Genomic DNA, 22,063 nt, shown 5'->3' with positions numbered 1-22,063 from the left:
TGAGATTGGATATGATAGCCCTCTATAAATATGTGAGAGGAAGCCACAGGGAGGAGGGAGCAGATCAGGAGTCTGGAGACCCTATGTTTGGTAGCTCTGTCGAACTGGCTACGTGTTAGCAGACTGAAGGTGAACCCGGCGAAGACTGAGATTCTCTGGTAGATCTGACTCCTCCGTTGCCCACCTTCGATGGTATTGCCCTATCTCCATCGACCACTGTGAAGAGCTTAGGTGTCGTCCTGCATTCGCAGCTGACAATGGAAGCTCAGGTGGCTGCTGCCAGCAAACAAGCCTTTGTCCATCTACGGCAAGCGAGGCAACTGGCACCCTCCCTATCTGACGAGGCTCTGGCAACTGTCATCCATGCCACGGTCACGTCTAGGCTGGACTATTGCAACGTCCTGTATGTGGGCCTTCCGATGTCTACGACCCGAAAGCTTTGTATTGTTCAGAATGTGGCAGCCAGGTTACTCACAAGAACGCCCATGAAATAATGCCATAGAACACCAGTGCTGCAACATTGACATTGGCTTCCCACTGAGTCCCGTGGCCTGTCTAAGATGCTAGTTCTGACCTTTCAAACTCTTTACGGCCAGGGTCCATCGTACCTTAGGGACCGCCTCTCCTTCTCCCATCTTCGGAGGTCGCAACGACCAGCCCAACGTGACTTACTCTCTATACCGGGTCCTAGAGAAGTGCCCTTGGAAAGGACCAGGCGCAGGTGGGCTTTCTCCATTTCTGCCCCTCCTGCCTTATTGTGGAATTCCTTGCCGCCCTACATGAGAGCCACGCGTGACTGAGGGCCTTTTACTCTAGCTCTTAAGACACCTGGCTTTTTACTAGAGCAGTCGATCTCTGTTGATTTTTAATTTTTGTATGTATGTATTTTATCTTTTGTAATTTAGCTGTAAATCGCCTAGAGCATTCTCGAATGGAGGGCGATTAATAAGTTATTAAATGATGAAGATGAAGATGATGATAGTCTCTAGGGAAGCAGAAAACAAGTTTGCTCCCTCCTCCTCCCTATGTCTTCCTCTCACATATTACTTATACATGGCTATCATATCTCCTCACAGCCTACTCTTCTTCAGGCTAAACATGTCCAGCTCCTTAAGCCGCTCCTCATAGGGCTTGTTCTCCAGACCCTTCATCATTTTAGTCGCCCTCCTCTGGACACATTCCAGCTTGTCAAGATCTCTCTTGAATTGTGGTGCCCAGAACTGGACACAATATTCCAGATGTGGTCTAACCAAAGTGGAATAGAGCATGGGGAGCATGACTTCCTTAGATCTAGACACTAGGCTCCTCCTATTGATGCAGGCCAAAATCCCATTGGCTTTTTTTGCCGCCACATCACATTGTTGGCTCATGTTTAACTTCCTCCTCACGAGGACTCCAAGATCTTTCCCCCATGTGCTGTTCTCGAGCCAGGCCTCATCGTCCCCCATTCTGTCTCTTTGCATTTCGTTTTTCCTGCCAAAGTGGAGTATCTTACATTTGTCCCTGTTGAACTTCATTTTGTGAGTTTTGGCCCATCATCTCTCTACTCTGTCAAGATCCCTTTGAATCCTGCTCCTGTCCTCTGGAGTCTTGGCTATCCCTCCCAATTTGGTGTCATCTGCAAACTTGATGATCATGCCTTCTCGCCCTTTGTCTAAGCCATTAATGAAGATCCTGAACAGGACCGGGCCCAAGATGGAACCCTGCAGCACTCCACTCATCACTTCTTTCCAAGATGAAGAGGAAGCATTGGTGAGCGCCCTCTGGGTTCGTCCATTTAACCAATTCCAGATCCACCTCACCGTAGTTGTGCCTCGCCCACATTGGGCTAGTTTCCTTGCCAGAAGGTCATGGGGGACCTTGTCAATGAAGGCCTTCCTGAAATCCAGACACGCTCCATCCACGGCATCATTCCCCGCATCTACCCAGCTTGTAACTCTATCGAAAAAAGAGATCAGACGAGTCTGGCATGACTTGTTTTTGATAAATCCATGTTGACTCTTAGCGATGACCGCATTGGTTTCTAAGTGTGTGCAGACCACTTCCTTAACCATCTTTTCCAGAATCTTGCCCGGTATCGACGTGAGGCTGACCGGACATTGGTAATTGTTTGGGTCCTCCTTTTTTCCCTTCTTGAAGATTGGGACCACATTGGCCCTCCTCCAATCTGCTGGAACTTCTCCCGTTCTCCAGGAACTCTCAAAGATGGTTGCCAATGGTTCCGAAATGACTTCCGCTAGTTCCTTCAGTACTCTTGGGTGGAGTTGATCTGGCCCTGAAAGGGGACTTGGACTCATTTAGAGTGGCCAGGTATTCCTGGACAACTTGTTTCCCAATTTGGGTTTGGATGTCCTCTAATCCCTCATCCACTCCATCTTGCTGAGGTTGAAGATGACTTTCTTTTTGTGAGAAGACCGAGGCAAAGAAGGCATTAAGGAGTTCTGCCTTTTCCCTATCCCCTGTCAGCATTGCCCCATCTTCTCCTCGAAGAGGCCCTATCACCTCCTTGTTTTTCCTTTTTCTACTGACATAAGAAAAGAAGAAAAGAATCCCTTTTTATTGTTTTTAATGTCCCTGGCAAGCCTGAGCTCGTTTTGTGCTTTCGCCTTGCGGACCTTTTCCCTACAGGTGTTGGCTATTTGTTTGAATTCTTCTTTGGTGATTTCTCCCTTTTTCCACTGCTTGTGCTTGTCTCTTTTGTGTCTTAGCACAGTTAGAAGTTCTTTGGACATACAATACAATTAGTATACCTCACACGTAGACAATAACACACGAGAATTTAAAAAACCTATGGCCGGGCCAGATGTAATAGTTAAAACTATAAAAATAAATACTAGAGATGAACAGAGGGTGTATCTAGTAGGAGGGTTTTAAACCAAAAGTAAAGAGCAACCCAACGGGTAATTAAAGTGCTTCTCAGGGTATTTTGCAGGGGATTGTTTCCTTTATTCAGGGAAGGCACACTGGAACAGCCACGTTTTCAGGCTCCTCCTAAAGACTGCCAATGTGGGGGTTTGTCTGATATCCTTGGAGAGTGAGTTCCAGAGTCAGGGGGTCACCACCGAGAAGGCCCTCTCCCTCGTCCCCACCAATCGCGCCTGTGAAGGGGGCGGGAGCGTGAGCAGGGCCTTTCCAGATGATCGAAGAGATCGTGTGGGTTCATACACAGAAATGCGGTCACGCAAGTAGGCGGGTCCCGAACCGTTCAGGGCTTTGTAGGTAAGAACCTGCACCTTGAATAGCTATGTACATATATAGCCAGCCATTTGAACCCTAATGCCTTACTTGGGCATCCTGATGTCCTTCTCCACCATGGACTTGGCCAGCTGGACGCGGATGTCCATGGGACGCAAGATGTGCAGCGCTGACGGGTGCTCCAACCTTGCCTTCTTCCAGTCTTCTCCTGAAGGACAGTTGAGAAAGGACAAGGTCCATTAGTCATAGGATCATAAGGGGTAAGGGCACACATACACAAATATACATTGGAAATCAAGAGTTAACATCCAAAGATAACAATACAATCAGGTGGTTCACTTTCCTAGGGTGTGTGTATGTATGTGTGTGTAAGAAGTGACTTGAGAAACTGCAAGTCACTTCTGATGTGAGAAATTCATAGCAGTTGCAGTGCACTCACATCCAGAGAGCATTGCGAACCCAAACAATGATGGATCTGGACCAAATTTAGCACGCATACCTGATATTCCTGATAAATTGAGATATATGAACTCAATTTTCCTAATTTCCAGCAGATCTCACAACCTCTGAGGATGCATGCCATAGATGCAGGCAAAACGTCAGGAGAGAGTGCTTCTGGAACAGTGCTTCTCAACCTTCCTGATGCCGCGACCCTTTAATACAGTTCCTCATGTCGTGGTGACCCCCAACCACAACATTATTTTCATTGGTACTCCATAACTGTAATTTTGCTCCTGTTTTGAATTGTAATGTAAATATATGATATATGATATTAAATATATGATAACAAATATATGTATTTTTATTCACTGGACCAAATTTGGCACAAATATCTGATACACCAACATTTGAATGCTGGTGGGGTTGGGGGAGGGTTGATTTTGAGATACAACCCAATGTATGTCCACTCAAAAAAATTGATTTTGTCATTTGGGAGTTGTAGTTGCTGGGATTTCTAGTTCACCTACAATCAAAGAGCATTCTGAACTCCACCAATGATGGAATTGAGCCAAACTTGGAACACAGAACTCCCACGTCCAACACAACATACTGGAAGGGTATGGTGGACATTGACCTTGAGTTTTGGAGTTGTAGTTCACCTACATCTATAGAGAGCACTGTGGACTCAAACGATGATGGATCTGGACCAAACTTGGCATGGATCCTCAATGTACCCAAGTGTGAACACTGGTGGAGTTTGGGGAAAACAGACCTTGACATTTGGGAGTTGTAGTTGCTGGGATTTCTAGTTCACCTACAATCAAAGAGCATTCTGAACTCCACCAATGATGGAATTGAGCCAAACTTGGAACACAGAACTCCCACGTCCAACAGAACATACTGGAAGGGTTTGGTGGACATTGACCTTGAGTTTTGGAGTTGTAGTTCACCTACATCCAGAGAGCACTGTGGACTCAAACGATGATGGATCTGGACCAAACTCTACACGAATACTCAATGTGTCCAAGTGTGAACACTGGTGGAGTTTGGGGAAAACAGACCTTGACATTTGAGAGTTGTACTTGCTGGGATTTCTAGTTCACCTACAATCAAAGAGAATTCTGAATTCCACCAAAGATAGAATTGGGCCAAACTTGTCAGGATTATTTAGTTATGTATGTGTGTTTTTCAATGTGTTTCTATGTAATTCAAGATGGATTAAGATGTATTTCAAGATGGATTCTATTCCGTTCTATTGTGTATTAGGAATACTGTGCTGAGGCTGTGAAATGTAACCTTGACAGAAATGAGATAACGTGTGCTCTGGCTGGGAAGAAGAGGGAGGATCTGGTCTCAGCCAGAAGTCAGATAAGCAGATGTTCAGAGACTGTTGTTTTTTCTAGGAGTTCCTGTCTGTAGCTTGCTGTGAATAGACGTGTGTAGATGTACTTAGTAAAACTTAGTTTTCTATTGTAACTGAAAGCCTGCAGAGTCCTTATTTTGAACACAGTGTCTGTTGATCTAGCAATCCTTCTGCTGGCAAGCATCAATACTCTGACAAAACTTCCCACACAGAATCCCCCATGACCAACAGAAAATACTATGTTTTCTGATGATCTTCAGTGACCCCTCTGACACCCCTTTGCAACCCGCTCAGGGGTCCTGACCCCCAGGTTGAGAAACACTGTTCTAGAACATGGCCAAACAGTCCAAAAAACCTGTGATTCTGGTCATGAAGGTCTTTGAGAATACATAAAAGTCAATGTTTGTATGTTTGTGGGCGACGGATTTCCAAGACATAATAATAGTAATACTTTCAGCCCACTGCACCAACTAGTAAACAAGGATATTTCCAGATATCGGACTCTTTGATCAAGGACTTCCTACCTGATCTGCCAAAAAGCAATTGAACGTTCTTGATTTCCACGTCAAACTTGTCGTAGGCCTGGTCCATAATTTCTTCCAGCGATGTTCCCGGAGCTTGGTTGCCACCTTGATGGATGCTGTTCAGCTATGGAACAAGCATGGACACCATTACGGAGAATGCAGACATTTCCCATAATTTGAGTGTCCTCCTTTTAATGGTTATCTGAGTCAAGACTTTGAGTGCCGAACCCCTGGAAATGCAACGACGCTCTACCTGAAAAGCCCTGTGAGCAGCCTATAATACCGTGAACCACCGCCTCCTCCTGAGAAAAATGTATAATATCACAAAGGACGACCACCTCACCCGCCTCATAGGGAACCTGCTACAAAACAGGAGCTTCTTTGTTGAGTTCCAGGGCCAGAGAAGCAGATGGCGGAAACAGAAGAACGGCCTGCCTCAGGGGAGCGTGCTTGCTCCATCCACGTTCAACATCTACACAAATGACCAGCCACAGCCAGAAGGGACAGAGAGATTCATCTATGCTGATGATCGTGCCATCACCGCTCAAGCAGGGAGCTTTGAGATGGTGGAACAGAAGCACTCCGAAGCTTCTAGGTGCTCTTACTGCCTCTTACAGGGAAAACCAGCTGATCCCTAATCATATATCATATATATAATATCACAGAGGACGACCACCTCACCCGCCTCATAGGAAACCTGCTACAAAACAGGAGCTTCTTTGTTGAGTTCTAGGGCCAGAGAAGCAGATGGCGGAAACAGAAAAACGGCCTGCCTCAGGGGAGCGTGCTTGCTCCATCCATGTTTAACATCTACATACATGACCAGCCTCTGCCAGAAGGGACAGAGAGCTTCATCTATGCTGATGATCGTGCCATCACCACTCAAGCAGGGAGCTTTGAGATGGTTGAACAGAAGCTCTCCGAAGCTCTAGGTGCTCTTACTGCCCATTACAGGGAAAACCAGCTGATCCCTAATCCATCTAAAACACAGACATGTGCTTTTCATCTCAAGAACAGACAGGCATCCCTAGCTCTGAGGATGATTACCTGGGAAGGAATTTATTTATTTATTTACTTTACTTGTATACCGCACTCTCTCAGCCCGTAGGCGACTCAGTGCGGTTTACAGCCAGGACAATATACAGGTGCACAATATTAGCATTTAAAACAGTAACTAAATCAGCTACGTCAATATAACAATACAACAGAGCATCAATATAACATCTAAGAATCCCACTGGAGCATTGCAGCACACCCACATACCTGGGAGGAGTCACTCTGGACCGTGCTCTGACCTACAAGAAGCACTGCCTGAACATCAAGCAAAAAGTGGGTGCTAGAAACAATATCATACGAAAGCTGACTTGCACAACCTGGGGAGCACAACCAGACACAGTGAAGACATCTGCCCTTGCACTATGCTACTCTGCTGCTGAGTATGCATGCCCAGTGTGGAACACATCTCACCACGCTAAAACAGTGGATGTGGCTCTTAATGAGACATGCTGCATCGTCAAGGGGTGTCTGCGCTCTACACCACGGGAGAAATTACACTGCTTAGCCGGTATTCCACCACCTGACATCCGCCGGGAAGGAGCAGCCAATAGTGAAAGGACCAAGGCAGAGACATCTCCAGCTCATCCCTTGTTTGGGTATCAGCCAGCACGTCAACGACTTAAATCTAGAAATAGTTTTTTAAGATCCACAGAGACACTCGCTGGAACACCTCAGCAAGTGAGAGTCCAAAAGTGGCAGGCTCAAACCCAAAACCTCAATCAATGGCTGATACCAAATGAGAGACTTCCCCCTGGGCACACAGAAGACTGGGCAACTTGGAAGGCGCTGAACAGACTGTGCTCTGGCACCACAAGATGCAGAGCCAACCTTCAGAAATGGGGCCACCAAGTGGAGTCCACGACATGCGAGTGTGGAGAAGAGCCAACCACAGACCACCTGCTGCAATGCAACCTGAGCCCTGCCACATGCACAAGGGAGGATCTACCAGAGGCACTCCAAGGGGACAGATACTGGTCAAAGGACATTTAATCAACTACCAAACTCACAAATTTTGTATTTTGTCTGTTTGTTTGCTTTGTTCTGTTAGAAATGTAATACAATTGACTGGTTGCCCTGACACGACAAATAAATAAATGGTTATCTGAGTCAAGACTTTGAGTGCTGAACCCAAGGAAATGCAACGACGCTCTACCTGAAAAGCGCCAAAGTCCAAAATGAGGAGGTTGGATGTGTCGTAATGGAAGCCCGTCTGCGGAATCAGGAGGTAGGACGGTTTCAGGTTGATCCTCAGGTCGAGGACTTTGCGCGTCTCAATGATGTGCGTGAGTCCTAGAAAAGGAAAGGAAAAGGAAGCCCAGTGAAGAGGGGTCTTCGTGGGGTGTCAGAGGAAAGGGGGATCCCCAAAGGCGTACCTGTGGCCGTCCGCTCCTTGATCTCTTCCAGCTTCGATAGCGTGGCCGTGGTCAAGCGCTCCAGGTCCATGCCTTTGTTCGTCCGGAAGAAGTCCACCAGTGCATTGATCGTCCTCTGGGGGAAAGGGGGAAGGTCTGATTATTGATTATTATTGTTGCAACCCAGAGCAGGAAACGAGGCCCTAAGACAGTGTTTCTCAACCTGGGGGTCGGGACCCCTGAGGGGGTCGTGAGGGGATGTCAGAGGGGTCACCAAAGACCATCAGAAAACACAGTATTTTCTGTTGGTCATGAGGGTTCTGTATGGGAAGTCTGGCCCAAATCTATTGTTGATGGGGTACAGAATTTTCTTTGATTGTAGATGAACTATAAATCGTAGCAACTAGAACTCCCAAATGTCAAGGTCTATTTCCCCCAAACTCCACCATGTGGGCATATTGAGTATTCATGCCAAGTTTGGTCCAGATCCATCATTGTTTGAGTCCACAGTGCTCTCTGGGTGTAGGTGAACTACAACTCCCATAATCAAAGTTGATGCCCACCAAACCCTTCCAATATTTTCTGTTGGTCGTAGAAGTTCTGTGTGTCAAGACTGGCTCCATTCCATTGTTGGTGGAGTTCAGAATACGCTTTGATTGTAGGTAAGCTATAAATCCCAGCAACTACAACTCCCAAATGTCAATGTCTATTTTCTCCAAATTACACCAGTGTCCACATTTGGGTAAATTGAGTATTTGTGCCAAGTTTGCTCCAGATCCCATCATTGTTTAAAAGTCACAGTGCTCTCTGGATATAGGTAAACTACAACTCCAAAACTCAAGGTCAAGGGCCCTCCAAGGCCTTCCAGTATTATCTGTTGGTCATGGGAGTTCTGTGTGCTAAGTTTGGTTCAATTCCATCGTTGATAGAGTTCAGAATGCTCTTTCATTGTAGGTGAACTATAAATCCCAGAAACTACAACTCCCAAATGACAAAATCAATTCTTCCAACCCCACCAGTATTCAAATTTGGATGTATCAGGTATTTGTGCCAAATTTGGTCATGAATGAACATACATCCTGCATATCAGATATTTACATTACGATTCAAAGCAGTAGCAAAATTGTAGTTGTGAAGGAGCAACGAAAATAATTTTATGATTGGGGGTCACCACACCATGGGGAACTGTATTAAGGGGTCACGACATTACAAAGGTTGAGAACCACTGCCCTAAGATAACTATCCACCACACTTGACTGTGAAAAAACAATCCTTTTTTATTCATGAAAAATGGTTACAAAATAAAGGAAAAATGCAAAGTCAAAAGCCACAGCAAAATCAGCAAACACGAATGCCCACGAACAAGATCAAAACCCCAAAGCCACACTGTAAAATACTGGAACCTGTTAGCAATCCACTAACCGTACTTGGTGTAGAAATCTCTCAAGATGATGGCCAGGGAAACCAGGAGAATTGCCAAGGTACTCATCAATCTAAAACGATGCCTGAACTGAGAAAGTCAGCCCAGCGGAAGGCACTTAAAGCCGAGGGATTGGTTTCGTGAAACGCCTCCCTGCTTTGAAGCCATTGTTTGTATTTCTTTTAATCTGGAAGACCTTCGCAAGCTGAGTGATTCACTCCTGTCTTGCCAGATCTTGCCCCTTCTATTCTCATTAAGGTTCCCAGGTGCAGAAGGGAGTGAAAGGTCATGGCTTCCCTCTGAAACATTCCCACTGGTACTTTCATTTTCCAAATCTACAGAAGTTTCTTCCTCCTGTGAACTCATCTTGCTGTGCTTCTAATAATAATAACAATAGAATAATAGAATAATAGAATCAAAGAGTTGGAAGAGACCTCATGGGCCATCCAGTCCAACCCCCTGCCAAGAAGCAGGAATATTGCATTCAAATAATAATAATAATAATAATAATAATAATAATAGAATCCTAGACTTGGAAGAGACCCCAAAGAGGGACATCCAGTCTAGCCCCCTTTTGCCATAAAGGAGGACACAATCTGATCTCTCCTGACAGATAGCCATCCAGCCCCTGCTTAATAATAATAATAATAATAATAATAAGATTCGAGAACAGCAAGGGATTCCAAGGGTCATCCAGTCCAACCACCTTCTGCCAGGAAGGAGGATACTATCCAATCCCTCCAGACAGACAGCCTTCCAACCTCTGCTTAATGATAGTAGAATAATAGACTTGGAAGGGTATTAATAATAGTAAGGATGGAAGCAAGATCTGGTGCCACTGTGGCACGAATCGAACAAACACGGGAAGAAGGCAGCGGGCAAATGCTTCCTACTCACTGCGTCATATATGATTTCCACAGGCTGCGACTCCACGGAGAGGCTCTGATCAGCGGAGCTCCCTTCCGGATTGGTCTCAAAGGCAATCTTGAGCAGAGAGGAGCGGGCGTCTCCAATGGAGGCCACGAGGGAAGGCACCACCTCCTTCTGCTTCAGGCCCGTCACGTACCAATGCTCCAGCTTGGCTTCCACCCTGCAAGCGGGAAAGGAGCGAGGCAATCAGGAAATCCTCCTAACCCTGGTATACGTCTGCAAAAGGTAGACATCAGTGTTGCTTTCTGAGAAGCAAGCGGAGTAAATTCTTTCCTTCTCTGGTTTAAAACTGGCTTCTCTGGATTGAGCCAAGGCCAGGGGCCAGAAGCGGGGAAAAGCAAACAGAGTAAACTCTTTCCTTCTCTGGTTTAAAACTGCCTTCTCTGGCTTTAGCCGAGGACAGAGGCCAGAATCAGGGAAAAGCAAACTGAGTAAATTCTTTCCTTCCCTGGTTTAAAACTGGCTTCTCTGGCTTTAGCTGAGGACAGAGGCCAGAATCAGGGAAAAGCAAGCTGAGTAAATTCTTTCCTTCTCTGGTTTAAAACTGGCTTCTCTGGCTTTAGCTGAGGACAGAGGACAGAATCGGGGGAAAGCAAGCTGAGTAAATTCTTTACTTCTGTTTAAAACTGGCTTCTCTGGCTTTAGCCGAGGACAGAGGCCAGAAGCAGGGAAAAGCAAGCTGAGTAAATTCCTCCCTTTTCTGGTTTAAAACTGGCTTCTCTGGCTTGAGCCGAGAACAGGGGCCAGAAGCGGGGAAAAGCAAGCAGAGTAAATTCTTTCCTTCTCTGGTTTAAAACTGGCTTCTCTGGTTTGAGCCCAGGACAGGAAATTCCTCCCTTTTCTGGTTTAAAACTGGCTTCTCTGGCTTGAGCAGAGACCAGTAAATTCCTCCCTTTTCTGGTTTAAAACTGGCTTCGCTGGCTTGAGCCGAGGCCGGGGGCCAGAAGCGGGGAAAAGCAAGTGGAGTAAATTCTTTCCTTCTCTGGTTTAAAACGGGCTTCCCTGGCTAGAGCCGAGAATAGGAAATTCCTCCCTTTTCTGGTTTAAAACAGGCTTCTCTGGCTAGAACCGAAGCCAGGAAATTCCTCTCTTTTCTGGTTTAAAACTGGTTTCTCTGGCTTGAGCCGAGGCCAGGGGCCAGAAGCGGGGAAAAGCAAATGGAATACATTCTTTCCTTCTCTGGTTTAAAACTGGCTTCTCTGGCTTGCACCGAGGCCAGGGGCCAGAAGCGGGGGAAAGCAAGCAGAGTAAAACCTTTCCTTCTCTGGTTTAAAACTGGCTTCTCTGGCTTGAGCTGAGGCCAGGGATCAGAAGTGGGGAAAAGCAAATGGAGTACATTCTTTCCTTCTCTGGTTTAAAACTGGCTTCTCTGGCTTGAGCCGAGGTCAGGGGCCAGAAGCGGGGAAAAGCAAATGGAGTACATTCTTTCCTTCTCTGGTTTAAAACTGGCTTCTCTGGTTTGAGCCAAGGCCAGGGGCCAGAAGCAGGGGAAAGCAAGCGGAGTAAATTCTTTCCTTCTCTGGTTTAAAACTGGCTTCTCTGGTTTGAGCCAAGGCCAGGGGCCAGAAGCGGGGGAAAGCAAGCAGAGTAAATCCTTTCCTTCTCTGGTTTAAAACTGGCTTCTCTGGCTTGAGCTGAGGCCAGGGATCAGAAGTGGGAAAAAGCAAGCTGAGTAAATTCTTTCCTTCTCTGGTTTAAAACTGGCTTCTCTGGCTTGAGCTGAGGCCAGGGATCAGAAGTGGGGAAAAAGCAAGCTGAGTAAATTCTTTCCTTCTCTGGTTTAAAACTGGCTTCTCTGGCTTGAGCCGAGACCAGTAAATTCCTCCCTTTTCTGGTTTAAAACTGGCTTCTCTGGCTTGAGCCGAGAACAGGGGCCAGAAGTGGGGAAAAGCAAGCGGGGTAAATTCTTTCCTTCTCTGGTTTAAAACTGGCTTCTCTGGTTTGAGCCCAGGACAGGAAATTCCTCCCTTTTCTGGTTTAAAACTGGCTTCTCTGGCTTGAGCCGAGAACAGGGGCCAGAAGCGGGGAAAAGCAAGCGGAGTAAATTCTTTCCTTCCCTGGTTTAAAACTGGCTTCTCTGGCTTTAGCCGAGGACAGAGGACAGAATCAGGGGAAAGCAAGCTGAGTAAATTCTTTCCTTCTCTGGTTTAAAACTGGCTTCTCTGGCTTGAGCCGAGGCCAGGGGCCAGAAGCGGAGAAAAGCAAGCGGAGTAAATTCTTTCCTTCTCTGGTTTAAAACTGGCTTCTCTGGCTGTAGCTGAGGACAGAGGACAGAATCGGGGAAAAGCAAGCGGAGTAAATTCTTCCCTTCTCTGGTTTAAAACTGGCTTCTCTGGCTTGAGCCAAGGACAGAGGCCAGAATCAGAGAAAAGCAAGCGGAGTAAATTCTTTCCTTCTCTGGTTTAAAACTGGCTTCTCTGGCTTGAGCCGAGGACAGAGGCCAGAATCAGGGAAAAGCAAGCGGAGTAAATTCTTTCCTTCTCTGGTTTAAAACTGGCTTCTCTAGCTTTAGCCGAGGACAGAGGCCAGCATCAGGGAAAAGCAAATGGAGTACATTCTTTCCTTCTCTGGTTTAAAACTGGCTTCTCTGGCTTGAGTCGAGGTCAGGGGCCAGAAGCAGGGAAAAGCAAGCGGAGTAAATTCTTTCCTTCTCTGGTTTAAAACTGGCTTCTCTGACTAGAGCCGAGGCCAGGAAATTCCTTCCTTTTCTGATTTAAAACTGGCTTCTCTGGCTTAAGCCCAGGACAGGAAATTCCTCCCTTTTCTGGTTTAAAACTGGCTTCTCTGGTTAGAGTCGAGGTCAGGAGCCAGAAGCGGGGAAAAGCAAGCGGAGTAAATTCTTTCCTTCTCTGGTTTAAAACTGGCTTCTCTGCCTTGAGCAGAGGCCAGGTAATTCCTTCCTTTTCTGATTTAAAACTGGCTTCTCTGGCTTAAGCCCAGGACAGGAAATTCCTCCCTTTTCTGGTTTAAAACCGGCTTCTCTGGCTTGCACCGAGGGTAGGGGCCAGAAGCAGGAAAAAGCAAGCAAAGTAAATTATTTCCTTCTCTGGTTTAAAACTGGCTTCTCTGGCTTAAAGCCGATGCCAGGAAATTCCTTCCTTTTCTAATTTATAACTGGCTTCTCAGGCTAGAGCTGAGGCCAGGGGCCAGAAGTGGGGAAAAGCAAGCGGAATAAATGCTTTCCTTCTCTGGTTTAAAACTGGCTTCTCTGGCTTGAGCCGAGGACAGGAAATTCCTCCCTTTTCTGGTTTAAAACTGGCTTCTCTGGCTTGAGCCGAGGCCAGGGTACAGAAGCGGGGAAAAGCAAGAGAAGTAAATTCTTTCTTTCTCTGGTTTAAAACTGGCTTCTCTGGCTAGAGCCGAGGACAGGAAATTCCTTCCTTTTCTGGTTTAAAACTGGCTTCTCTGGCTTGAGTCTAGTCCAAGGGACTAGAAGTGGGGAAAAGCTGAATCATTTCCGACTCACTTCATGAGTCATAACAAAAATGGCGGGAAAAGCTTCAAAAGGGCAAAGGGACTTCCGGTTTTCTTAAAAACTTCAAAATCACTTCGAAAAGGTAATTTTTCCAAATTTATTCCGAATTACGAAGATTCCGACGTACCTAACCATGCCTAGTAAGCACATTTACATTGAAGGAGGTTAGAATAATAGTCTAATCAGAGTTGGGCGGTCTGATCTTAAATTAGTGGATCGCCAAAGTGGGTCCTTACTTCAGGGCTTGGGCTCCAGGTCTCTGGGAAATTGTGGTGCTCAAGTCGATGATCTGGATCTTCAGGGTGTCAGGGACGTTCCTGTCTTCTTTGATGGTGAAGGAGGTGCTCAGGAGTTTCAAAGACATCACGTGAGCCACGTACTACACAAGAGGGACACACACCTGTCACAAACCCTTGCTATATATTCCAAGTAAAACACTGCGAGTGCAAGAACATGGCGTCGTTTACAAATCCCAACTCCACCCCAAAACACAGCATGTTAAGACTACAAATCTACGGTTTTTATGCATTTTAATTGAATAAAGAAAAATTAATTTAAAAAAATATCAATGATATATAATTCTGTTTTGATGTTTCGATATTTTAAATTGTATGGAAATTATTTAAATATAAGCCGATTTGAGTCTCCTTTGTGGCAAAAAGAAGCAGGGTATAAATAAACATAATAATAAAAATAATAGTCTCTTTGTCTCCTTGTGGAAAGAACGAGCGGGGTATAAATAATAATATACACAATAATAATAATAATAATAATAATAAATGTCTGAGTTTCCTTGCGGAGAGAAGTAGTGGGATATAAATAATAAACATAATAATAATAATAATAATAATAATAATAGTCTCTTTGTCTCCTTGTGGAAAGAACAAGCAGGGTATAAATAATAATGTACACAATAATAATATTATAATAATAATAATAATAATAATAATAAATGTCTGAGTTTCCTTGCAGAGAGAAGTAGTGGAGTATAAATAATAAACATAATAATAATAGTCTCTGTCTCCTTGTGGAAAAAACAAGCGGGGTATAAATAATAATATACACAATAATAATAATAATAATAATAAATGTCTGAGTTTCCTTGCGGAGTTAAGTAGTGGGGTATAAATAATATTATACCCCACTATTATATTATATTATATTATATTATATTATATTATATTATATTATGCCGCCCTGAGTTCCCCTAGGGCAGTGATGGGCAACCTTTTGAGCTTGGGGTGTCAAAATTCCCCCAAAACCTGAGCATAACTTGGGTGGGGTGTCACTTCGAGGGAAAAAGACACACCATCATTTTACAATATTTATAGTTTAAATAAGAAAAATATGTAATCCATACTGAGTTATGGAGTGAACAATGCTCAAATGCGCAGATGTTAAATGTGTAGAGCCTTTTACAAATTGAAGGATGGAATTAGATTGGCTCTTATAAGGTGTACTCTGTATGCGGCTGCATGTGTCTGCGTGTCATCAAAAATAGCCATGCGTGTCAGTGCTGACACGCGTGTCATAGGTTCACCATCACGGCCCTAGGGGGTTGAGAAGGGCGGGGTAGAAGCACTTGAAATAAATAAATAAATAAATAAATAAGAAGAAGAGGAGGAAGAGGAGGAAGAGGAAGAAGAGGAGGAAGAGGAAGAAGAAGAGGAAGAGGAAGAAGAGGATGAGGAAAAAGAAGAAGAAAAGGTGGAAGAAGAAGAAGAGAGTAGGAAGAGAAGGAAGAGGAAGGAAAAGAGGAAGAGGAAGAAGAAGAGGAGGAAGAGGAGAGGAAGAAGAGGGAGAGGAAGAAGAATAAAAGAGTAGGAAGAGGAGGAAGAGGAAGAAAAAGAAGAAGAGGAAGAAGAGGAAGAGTAGGAAGAGGAAGAAGAGGAAGAAGAGGACGAAGAAGAGGAAGAGGAAGAAGGGGAAGAAAAGGAAGAGGAAGAGGAAGAAGAAGAGGAAGAAGAAGAAGAAGAAGAGGAGGAGGAAGAAGAAGAAGAAGAAGAGGAAGTGGAGGAAGAGGAAGAGGAAGAAGAAGAGGAAGAAGAAGAGGAAGAAGAGGATGAGGAAAAAGAAGAAGAAAAGGTGGAAGAAGAAGAAGAGAGTAGGAAGAGAAGGAAGAGGAAGGAAAAGAGGAAGAGGAAGAAGAAGAGGAGGAAGAGGAGAGGAAGAAGAGGGAGAGGAAGAAGAATAAAAGAGTAGGAAGAGGAGGAAGAGGAAGAAAAAGAAGAAGAGGAAGAAGAGGAAGAGTAGGAAGAGGAAGAAGAGGAAGAAGAGGACGAAGAAGAGGAAGAGGAAGAAGGGGAAGAAAAGGAAGAGGAAGAGGAAGAAGAAGAGGAAGAAGAAGAAGAAGAAGAGGAGGAGGAAGAAGAAGAAGAAGAAGAAGAAGAGGAAGTGGAGGAAGAGGAAGAGGAAGAAGAAGAGGAAGAAGAAGAGGAAGAGGAAGAAGAGGATGAGGAAAAAGAAGAAGAAAAGGTGGAAGAAGAAGAAGAGAGTAGGAAGAGAAGGAAGAGGAAGGAAAAGAGGAAGAGGAAGAAGAAGAGGAGGAAGAGGAGAGGAAGAAGAGGGAGAGGAAGAAGAATAAAAGAGTAGGAAGAGGAGGAAGAGGAAGAAAAAGAAGAAGAGGAAGAAGAGGAAGAGTAGGAAGAGGAAGAAGAGGAAGAAGAGGACGAAGAAGAGGAAGAGGAAGAAGGGGAAGAAAAGGAAGAGGAAGAGGAAGAAGAAGAGGAAGAAGAAGAAGAAGAGGAGGAGGAGGAAGAAGAAGAAGAAGAAGAAGAAGAGGAAGTGGAGGAAGAGGAAGAGGAAGAAGAAGAGGAAGAAGAAGAGGAAGAGGAAGAAGAGGATGAGGAAAAAGAAGAAGAAAAGGTGGAAGAAGAAGAAGAGAGTAGGAAGAGAAGGAAGAGGAAGGAAAAGAGGAAGAGGAAGAAGAAGAGGAGGAAGAGGAGAGGAAGAAGAGGGAGAGGAAGAAGAATAAAAGAGTAGGAAGAGGAGGAAGAGGAAGAAAAAGAAGAAGAGGAAGAAGAGGAAGAGTAGGAAGAGGAAGAAGAGGACGAAGAAGAGGAAGAGGAAGAAGGGGAAGAAAAGGAAGAGGAAGAGGAAGAAGAGGAAGAAGAAGAAGAAGAAGAGGAGGAGGAAGAAGAAGAAGAAGAAGAAGAGGAAGTGGAGGAAGAGGAAGAGGAAGAAGAAGAGGAAGAAGAAGAGGAAGAGGAAGAAGAGGATGAGGAAAAAGAAGAAGAAAAGGTGGAAGAAGAAGAAGAGAGTAGGAAGAGAAGGAAGAGGAAGGAAAAGAGGAAGAGGAAGAAGAAGAGGAGGAAGAGGAGAGGAAGAAGAGGGAGAGGAAGAAGAATAAAAGAGTAGGAAGAGGAGGAAGAGGAAGAAAAAGAAGAAGAGGAAGAAGAGGAAGAGTAGGAAGAGGAAGAAGAGGAAGAAGAGGACGAAGAAGAGGAAGAGGAAGAAGGGGAAGAAAAAGAAGAGGAAGAGGAAGAAGAAGAAGAGGAAGAAGAAGAAGAAGAAGAGGAGGAGGAAGAAGAAGAAGAAGAAGAAGAAGAAGAGGAGGAGGAAGTGGAGGAAGAGGAAGAGGAAGAAGAAAAGAAAAAGAGGAAGAAGAGGAGGAAGAGGAGGAAGAAGAAGAAGAAGAAGAAGAAGAAGAAGAAGAAGAAGAAGAACACTGGTGGAGTTCAGGGAAAATAGAATCTTGACATATGGGAGTTGTAGTTGCTGGGATTTGTAGTTCACCTACAATCACAGAGCATTCTGAACCCCACCAACGATGGAATTGGGCCAAACCTCCCACACAGAACCCCCATGACCACCAGAGTGGGCCACAGCAACGCATGACAGGGGGCGGCTAGTGTGTGTGTGTATATATATATATTTATATATATAGGCTTGGTAATGATAAGTAACATTTCCAGGAACGCATTTCCCTTCTTAAAGATAGATGTCCCACACTTCTTGTCATCTCAGCCCTATTCTTAACTGTGAGTTGTTTTTAAGTCAGATGTTTGTAACTCGAGGACAGTCTGTTCTCTGTAGCACAAGCTGAAAATGAAAATGCGCACATACCTGCTTAGGCAAAGCCAAATTGTGAGAGCTGTCGCTGTAACCGATGGCAGTGAAAAGCTTGGCCTTCTCTTCGGGTGTCATGAGATCGTCGATGGCTGCGCAAAGAATTGGAAAAGGTGTGCCATTAGCCATTGCTTCCAGGAGCACCGGAACCGTGCAAGTGTTTCTGCCCCACGCGTTACAATGGATTGCAGAGGTGATTAAAGGTAAAGGAGTAGAAGTAGATTAGAGGTAAAGGAGGCTTCCAAGCCTGGAGGCGTGTCCCGAAACAGTTTCTTTAGTTTTAAGTCTCCCCCGGGCTGTCTCGTTAGATCAAGCATCGTTTAGACTGAGGCATTATCTTGGCAGAGTTCCCGTTTCCCATGGCCTGCATTCCCAGAGGCTTGTAGTTTCAAAGTACGGTTAGTGAAATGCTAACAGGTTCCAGGTTTTTATAGTGTTGCTTTTGGAATGTTGATCTAGTTCAGAGATATTCCTGACTGCTGAGTTTTACTGTGGCATTTTGACTTTGCATTTTCCTCTATTTTGTAACCATTTTTCATCAATAAAAAGGATTGTTCTTTCCCACAGTCAAGTGTGGTGGATTAAATCTTATGGTCTCGTTTCCTGATCTGGGTTGCAACAGTCATGCAGGAAGACACAATCAAAGCCCTCCCGACAGATGGCCATCCAGCCTGTGTTTCAAACCCTCCCACCCTATTGACCTACTTTCCGGAACGGAGGGCTCTTCCTCGTCATCTTTCTTCTTGGAGTCCTTCCTCCCCCAAAGACCGCTGAACCAACCGCCGCCTTTCTTCTCTCCATCGGCCGATTTCTTCCTCAGCAGCTTCTGCCCTGATCTGATCACCTAAAACACCAGGAAATGCAATTAAAGTACAAAGTCATTCAAGCTAAATCGTTTGCAACCAATACAAAACCATTATTATTTGAAACACAACGAGATGAGTCCACAGCAGACACTCTGCTGGTTGTTGTATTGGATCACACATCGGACACTTCCCAAGTGTCTCGGACCGTGTGATGTATCGGCAAATAATGTGTGCAGAACCCCGTAAGGTGGCCGCCTGCAGATGGCAGATGGTAATCTTGTCAGCGCTGATTGTGTTTAAGTGCAGGCCAAGGTCTTTAGGCACTGCACCCAGTGTGCCGATGTTGTCTTATTGTGTTATGTTTTTAACTTTGTGCTCTCTGGGCTTGTCCCTTTGTAAGCCGCCCCAATTCCCTTTGGGGAGATGGAGGCGGGGTATAAAAATAAAGTTATTATTATTGTTATTAATAATATTATTATTTGAAACACAATAAGATGAGTCCACAGCCGACAAGATCACTCTGCTGGCTGTTGGGATGGTGACATCAATTATTATTATTATTATTATTATTACTATTATTATTACTATTATTTGAAACACAATAAGATGAGTCCACAGCCGACAAGATCACTCTGCTGGCTGTTGGTATGGTGACATCTATTATTATTATTATTATTATTATTATTATTATTATTAGAAACATAACAAGATGTGTCCACAGCAGACACACTCTGCTGCCTGTTCTATTGGATCACATGTTGGACACTTCCCAAGTGTCTAGGACTGTGTAATGTATCAGCAAATTATGCATTTTGCCAGCGCCAATTGTGTTTAAGTGCAGGCCAAGGTCTTTAGGCACTGCAGTGTGCCGATCACCACTAGAACCACCCTTAATGGCTTACGCCAGTCTTTATTATTATTATTATTATTATTATTATTATTATTCTGACACAAAAACACAGTATGTCACAGCAAATGAGATCTATATGCTGGATTTCGTATCACAAAATCACAATAATTATGATTATCAGTCAGAAAATCAGTCAGAAGCACTCAAATATATCTCTGGCCTTCAATTATGAACTGAACACGGAAGGAGCAGGCCGCACCTCGGTCTGGGCTTGCTGCCGCGCCAAGATAATGTTGAAGACATCTAGGCCTTTTTCTAGGTCCTGTGATGGAAAGACAAAAAGCAGGTTTACCCAAGATAAGTCACGACACTCATATCAGTGATTCCCAACCTCACAAGTGCGATTGGCATACACGAAGGATAGGGCCTTCTCAGTGGTGGCCCCCCAGCTATGGAACTCCCTCCCCAGGGATATTAGATTGGCCCCCTACCCCCTGACTTAACAAAAAAAGTAAAGACCTGGCTCTTTGAGCAAGCTTTTGAGAAGGCAGCAGAACTAGTTTGCTCCAGGCACTGTCAGGCCATTATATGCTAATCAAGGTGGTCAGTTGAAACATTCACACCTAGCTCCAGCAGACAAGAGTCCTTTGTCCCACCCTGGTCATTCCACAGCTATATAAACTCTTTTTCCTAGTTCCAACAGACCTCACTACCTCTGAGGATGCTTGCCATAGATGCAGGCGAAACGTCAGGAGAGAATGCCTCTAGACCATGGCTATATAGCCCGAAAAGACCTACAACAACCCACTAATTAAGGTGGTCAGTTGAAACATTCACCCCTAGCTCCAGCAGACAAGAGACCTTTGTCCCACCCTGGTCATTCCACAGATATATAAACCCTTTTTCATAGTTCCAAAACACCTCACTACATCTGAGGATGCTTGCCATAGATGCAGGCGAAACGTCAGGAGAGAATGCCTCTAGACCATGGCTATATAGCCCGAAAAGACCTACAACAACCCACTAATTAAGGTGGTCAGTTGAAACATTCACCCCTAGCTCCAGCAGACAAGAGACCTTTGTCCCACCCTGGTCATTCCACAGATATATAAACCCTTTTTCATAGTTCCAAAACACCTCACTACATCTGAGGATGCTTGCCATAGATGCAGGCGAAACGTCAGGAGAGAATGCCTCTAGACCATGGCTATATAGCCCGAAAAGACCTACAACAACCCACTAATTAAGGTGGTCAGTTGAAACATTCACCCCTAGCTCCAGCAGACAAGAGACCTTTGTCCCACCCTGGTCATTCCACAGATATATAAACCCCTTTTCCTAGTTCCAACAGACCTCACTACCTCTAAGGATGCTTGCCACAGATGCAGGCGAAACGTCAGGAGAGAATGCCTCTAGAACATGGCCATAGAGCCTGAAAAAACCTACAACAACCCAGTGGTTCCGGCCATGAAAGCCTTCGACAATACATTGAACATTACATTTTTATTTATATAAGATTAGTATAAATATACGTATATTTTATATACTTATATTTTATAGCTATATGTGTACACGTCACAATCACACAAAGTACCTGGAGCTGTTTCTGTGTTTCTTCTGACACTTTGGTCTGCGTCAGCCTGTTTTTGTAAGCGTTTTTGTAATTTCTCAGAAGTTGCCGGTGGTGCCTGATGTTGCTCCACGACCACATGCGGGAGCATCGCCTGATATGGACTTCCAGGATACTGTTCCCTGCGTATTTCCACCTGTAAGAACAGAGCAGAAGTATCCAGTTCCTTCCATTGGGAGCCATGAATAATTTTTATTTTATTTTATTTATCGTGTCAGTATCAACCAGACTCAAGGTCACCTTAAATCATGAAATAGTTTTCTAAGATCTACAGAGACACTCGCTGGAACACCTCAGCAAGTGAGAGTCCAAAAGTGGCAGGCTCAAACCCAGATACCCAATGAGAGACTCCCCCCCCAGGCACACAGAAGACTGGGCGACTTGGAAGGCACTGAACAGACTCTGGTGTTGCTGCGGGGCAGGGTGGGGTTTGGAGGTGGCGTGAAGTAAAAGGAGGTAAGATTGGTGCAGGCGAGTGATGGAGCGTGAGGATGTGTGTGTGTGTGTGGCAGCGGGGGGAGTGATGGAGTGTGGGGTTGCGTGTGTGTGTGTGGCAGCGGGGGGGAGTGGGGTTGCGCGTGTGTGTGTGGCGGTGGGGGGAGTGATGGAGCGTGGGGTTGCGTGTGTGTGTGCGGCAGCGGGGGGGAGTGGGGTTGCGCGTGTGTGTGTGGCGGTGGGGGGAGTGATGGAGCGTGGGGTTGCGTGTGTGTGTGCAGCGGGTTGAGTGATGGAGCGTGGGGTTGTGTGTGTGCGTGCGGCAGGGGGGGTGTGTGCGGGAAGCGGCACGGCTTGGAGTGGGCATGGCTTCCGCAGAGGGAACTGTGTGCGCGCGCCAGGGAACTTGCGGCTGGGCACCAATGCACATGCTCAGTTGTTTTGCCGTTTTGTGAGTGTGTTGTTGTGTTGTTTTTCATTTTGAGTAGATATGTTTGTACCTTATGGGTTGTGTTATG

At 45.2% G+C, this 22,063-nt stretch overlaps 1 protein-coding gene across 3 annotated transcripts in view; it reads right to left on the bottom strand.

Moving 5' to 3' along the window:
* Positions 1–22,063, bottom strand: part of VPS13C (vacuolar protein sorting 13 homolog C) — a 264,400-nt gene that overhangs the window by 172,201 nt on the left and 70,136 nt on the right. For all 3 annotated transcript variants that reach the window (XM_067471235.1, XM_067471236.1, XM_067471237.1), the window contains exons 15-24: positions 21,075–21,246; positions 19,740–19,802; positions 18,530–18,668; positions 17,822–17,916; positions 13,993–14,135; positions 10,249–10,441; positions 7,953–8,067; positions 7,733–7,869; positions 5,524–5,647; positions 3,286–3,403 (exon numbers count right to left, since the gene is read on the bottom strand). In XM_067471235.1, coding sequence (XP_067327336.1) covers positions 3,286–3,403; positions 5,524–5,647; positions 7,733–7,869; positions 7,953–8,067; positions 10,249–10,441; positions 13,993–14,135; positions 17,822–17,916; positions 18,530–18,668; positions 19,740–19,802; positions 21,075–21,246 — 1,299 coding nt within the window. The remainder of the gene's footprint in view (positions 1–3,285; positions 3,404–5,523; positions 5,648–7,732; positions 7,870–7,952; positions 8,068–10,248; positions 10,442–13,992; positions 14,136–17,821; positions 17,917–18,529; positions 18,669–19,739; positions 19,803–21,074; positions 21,247–22,063) is intronic.

Source organism: Anolis sagrei, chromosome 9 (genome assembly GCF_037176765.1).
Source record: "Anolis sagrei isolate rAnoSag1 chromosome 9, rAnoSag1.mat, whole genome shotgun sequence".
Lineage (NCBI taxonomy): Eukaryota > Metazoa > Chordata > Lepidosauria > Squamata > Dactyloidae > Anolis > Anolis sagrei.
This window is presented reverse-complemented; position numbering and strand designations above follow the sequence as displayed.